General features: G+C 37.9%; 1 protein-coding gene across 1 annotated transcript; it reads left to right on the forward strand.

Moving 5' to 3' along the window:
- The first annotated feature begins 399 nt into the window (after window positions 1-399).
- On the forward strand, window positions 400-4,212 carry LOC140816088 (uncharacterized). The gene is made up of 6 exons (XM_073175155.1): window positions 400-484; window positions 1,723-1,865; window positions 1,926-2,100; window positions 2,245-2,317; window positions 2,421-3,010; window positions 3,089-4,212. The coding sequence occupies exons 1-6, from the start codon at window positions 400-402 to the stop codon at window positions 4,210-4,212; spliced, it is 2,190 nt and encodes a 729-aa protein (XP_073031256.1).
- The last annotated feature ends 485 nt before the right edge of the window (window positions 4,213-4,697 follow it).

Consider the following 4,697-nt stretch of genomic DNA (forward strand, 5'->3'; position numbering starts at 1 on the left):
TAAGATCTGCACTGATCTCTCCTCATAAGACAGGTTCTGTAGAACCCGTAATTTGGACTGCGTATAAGCCGCATAATTTTTAGTATTTAAATTAAAATTATTTTTATTGAATGAGTATTTAAATTCTTTTATTTAAATTTATTCATCTTACGTAGTAGTTTAATTGTTACCTTTTCAGTTAAATAAGTGAGCCGAACTGGAGATGGAGTATTGAGATAAGTTAATAAAGACTTATTTAAGAAGGGGTAATTTAGCATGTTAGTAAATATATTTTAAAAAGTTGGTGATGCAAACGTGGTTGGTCAAGTTCCAAAGAAGGCATGGGAGTCGTTGGAGTTACCCGAAGGACCTATAACGAGGGGACGAAGCAAGAAGTTTAAAGAAGCACTTCAAGGATTCATGGAGATTTATCAAGGAAGTCCTTCAAGTGGGGTGTATAAACTAGAAGAGCTTGGTGAACATGGGAACAATGATGGAAGTGTTTGTAATGTCATTCAAGTGCAAAATGGCCCGAGAGAAGCAGCGCAGCAGCACGCGCTAGCGTAGACTGGCAGACCTGCGCGCGCGGCCGCTCCTGATATGGCGCCCCCGCGCGCCGGGTGCTGCAGAAATGCAGTAACTCGCACGCCATCGTGCGAGAAGTCGCGCTACCGCGCGCACTTCCGTGTCAAAGTTGCTAGTTAATTTATTTAATGCTTTCTACACTACTTTCTTGTATTTTATTAATTATATAATGCATTGTATCAATCAAGAACGGGATTCATTCAGATATTGAAACATTTCATGAGTTTATTCTCAATATTCAAGGCATTTGATTGCTTTGGTTCTTATCAAAATCAAACTTATCAAAGATTGCATCTTTGTGGCGTTTGTCGATTGATCTTGCACGGATTGTCATAGGCTTCGTTCTTTGAAGGTTCGTTCTTGATTCAATTGTTTTATCGTTGATATTTGTTGCTAAGATTTAATATCTTAGGGGTGAATATCACAAATCGTTACTTGTTTCAAAAGATCGGGACAACCCAATCGATCCGTGTTTGTTATTTAGTTGAGGGTGCGGTTCTGATAATCGTGTTTGCTTCTCATTCGTACGAGGTTTCGCATCATTTGGTATCAGAGCTTTTGGTTCTTTTTGATTCAAGTAAGCCTATCCGTTCAATTCTTCATAGGATTTTCAAAACCGATATTCGTGTAGCGATTTTCTACGACTTTGTTGGACAAAAAAACAAAAAAAAGGCATCATTTGGTATCAGAGCTTTGGCTCATTGAATTCAAGTAAGTTATCGTTGTTGTTGTTATTTTCAGATCTGTCTAAAATTTCGTCCTGTTCTCAGATCTGTGTTATCCTTTCGTTTCTATTGTCATATCTATCAAAAACAAAAACAAAAATTCGTTCTGTTTCACTTTTTTGTTATGTTTTGTTCTGTTTTAAGATCTGCGTTATTTCTAACATACTTCGTTACCTTGTGATTCTGGAATCCTCGAAAAATTTGTTATGTGTTATGCTATCGTTCTTGTTTTGTGCAATCCAAGTGAGATAGTTGCAAGTGTTCACAAGTTGGATCTTGTCAGTTTGATATAAAAATATAAAGATCGAGCACACCTTTGAGAGAACTATCAAATTCGAGTCGAAAACATTTGAGTGCGAGTGTTATTTCTTTGGAGTGATCGTGAGAATTTGGGTGAGGAACATCTTTTATTTCTACTAACATTTTATTGCAGGTACAAAATCTGAAAGTAAAATGGAGAGAGAAGTAGGAGAAAGTTCGAATCAGGGGTTGTCTAAGGAGGCGTTATATGGGTATTTTAGTAGAATGATGAGGGCCGAGTTGGATCCTTTATATGAGAGGTTGGATAGGCTTGAGGTTAGCACTAGTGAAAATAAATCTAAGCCTAAATGTTTGAGTACTGTTGAGGAAGAATAGAATGAATATGATTTGGGAGTAGAAGAGGAAAGTCAAAACGAGAACTGGGGTATGAGGGAAAGAGGTAGAGGATTTGGTAGGGGAAGAAGAGAAGCCTTACGTGGTAGGTACGATGATGGGAATAAGGAAGATAATAACATAGGTAGCATTAAGATGAAAATTCCGTCGTTCCATGGTAAGTCAGACCTAGAGGCTTATTTAGAATGGGAAAAGCGAGTTGAATTTGTGTTTGATTGTCACCATTATTCCGAACAAAAGAAGGTTAGGTTGGCCGTGGTTGAATTTGTTGATTATGCACTTATTTGGTGGGATCAATTAGTGACCACTAAGAAAAGATGCAATGAGAGGCCTATAGAAACTTGGGCTGAGATGAAAAGCGTAATGAGGAAGAGGTTTTTACCAAATCACTACTATAGAGAAATGTTTAAGAAGTTACAAACTTTGAGACAGGGTGTGAAGAGTGTTGAATAATTATGGGGAGTATGAATCTCATAGTGAGGGAGATGATGGAGAGTATGAAGATGAGATGCCTGCATTAGAGGATCCTGATGAGGGATATGAGGCAGTTGTGGGTGAAGCGTTAGTGACTAGGCGTATAATGAGTACCCAAGTCAAGGAAGAAGAAACAAACCAAAGGGAAAACTTATTTCATACTAGGTGTTTTGTCAATGGCAAAGTTTGCAATCTTATTATAGATGGAGGAAGTTGTACCAATGTTGCTAGTCTTGAGATGGTTGAAAAATTGAGCTTGCCTACTTTGAAACATCCTCAACCATATAAGCTACAGTGGTTGAATGACTGTGCTGAAGTGAAAGTGAACAAACAAGTCTTGGTTGTGTTTTCGATTGGGAAGTATGTTGATGAGGTGTTGTGTGATGTGGTGCCAATGCATGCTTGTCATATTTTGTTAGGTAGACCATGGCAATATGATAGACAAGTGACACATGATGGGTTTAGAAATATATATTCTTTTGTAATCAAGAAAGAACCCATTGTTTTAATTCCTTTGTCCCCAAAACAAATAATGGAGGACCAACGAGAAAAGAAAAAAAGAGATGAGGCCGAAATAAAGAGTGAAAAGAAAAGTGAGGTGGCCTTAAACAAATAAGAAATAGATATGGTCAAAAAAAAAAGTGATAAAAAAAATGATGAGATGACCATAGAGAAAAAAAAAGAGGGAAAAGAAAATGAGAGGAAAGAGGTCAGAAAGAAAACATATATGGCCCAAAAGAGTGAGGTGAAACAATTGTTGCATACACATGATACACTTGTGTTGATTCTTTACAAAGAGATTCTCTTTAACACAAGTGATATAGCCGGAAACCTTCCGAGAATTGTTGTTTCCCTTTTGCAGGAGTTTGATGATATATTTCCGGAGGATCTACCTCAAGGGATACCACCATTGAGGGGGATTGAGCACCAAATTGATTTTGTACCCGGAAGTGCATTGCCAAATCGTCCAGCTTATAGAATCAATCCGGAGGAGATTAAGAAGCTTCAACGGCAGGTAAGTGAGTTGTTAGATAGGGCTTTTGTGCGTGAGTCCATGTCTCCTTGTTCTGTACCTGTTTTATTAGTTCCTAAGAAAGATGGTTCATGGCGTATGTGTGTGGATTGTAGGGCAATCAATAATATAACCATCAAGTATAGGCATCCCATACCTAGACTAGATGATATGTTAGATGAGTTGCATGGTGCATTTATTTTTAGTAAGATTGATTTAAAAAGTGGTTATCATCAAATTAGAATGAGGGAAGGTGATGAGTGGAAAACGACAGTTAAAACAAAATATGGGTTATATGAGTGGATGGTCATGCCTTTTGGTTTAACTAACGCTCCTAGTAACTTTATGAGGTTGATGAATCATGTTTTGCGTGCTTACATAGGAAAATTTGTTGTGGTTTATTTTGATGATATTCTTGTGTATAGCAAAGATTTGGATGAGCATGTTAAACATTTAAGACTTGTACTGATAACACTTAGGGATGAACAATTATATGCTAATCTTAAGAAATGTGATTTTTGTACAAGCAAGCTTGTTTTTCTTGGTTTCGTGGTAAGTTCACAGGGGATACAAGTGGATGAGGATAAGGTAAGTGCTATTCGAGATTGGCCAACACCTGCTAATGTTAGTCAAGTTCGAAGCTTTCATGGTCTTGCAAGCTTCTATAGGAGGTTTGTAAAAGAATTTAGCACACTGGCGGCACCGATGACGGCGGTGATTAAGAAGAACGTTCCATTTCATTTGAGCGAGGAGCAAGAGAAGTCTGTTTATATTATTAAATAAAAATTAATTAATGCGCCTTTACTTGTTTTACCCGATTTTTCTAATACTTTTGAAATTGAATGTGATGCTTCAGGTGTAGGTATTGGTGGTGTTTTGATGCAAGGAGGACAACCAGTGGCGTACTTTAGTGAGAAACTCAATGGAGCAACGCTGAACTATCCAACGTATGACAAGGAGTTGTATGTGCTTGTGAGGACTTTGGAGATGTGGCAACACTACTTGAGGCCTAAGGAGTTTGTGATCCATACGGATCATGAGTCTCTAAAGTACCTTAGGGGACAACAGAAACTGAACAAGCGGCATACCAAGTGGGTGGCATTCATAGGGACATTTCCCTACATAATCAAATACAAACAAGGTAAGGATAATGTAGTGGCTGATGCACTATCACGGAGGTACGTACTAATCTCTACCTTGGATTCGAAAATCTTGGGATTTGAGCATGTGAAAGAGTTGTATTTGTTGGATGAGGATTTTAAGGAGAT

Source organism: Primulina eburnea, chromosome 16, assembly GCF_022965805.1.
Source record: "Primulina eburnea isolate SZY01 chromosome 16, ASM2296580v1, whole genome shotgun sequence".
NCBI lineage: Eukaryota > Viridiplantae > Streptophyta > Magnoliopsida > Lamiales > Gesneriaceae > Primulina > Primulina eburnea.

Coding starts and splice junctions, on each gene's coding strand:
- LOC140816088 (XM_073175155.1), top strand. CDS start 400: ATGGAGATTTATCAAGGAAGTCCTTCAAGTGGGGTGTATAAACTAGAA. Junction 485..1,722: donor GAACAATGATGGAAGTGTTT/GTAATGTCATTC, acceptor ATTTTATTGCAG/GTACAAAATCTGAAAGTAAA. Junction 3,011..3,088: donor AATAAAGAGTGAAAAGAAAA/GTGAGGTGGCCT, acceptor AGATGACCATAG/AGAAAAAAAAAGAGGGAAAA.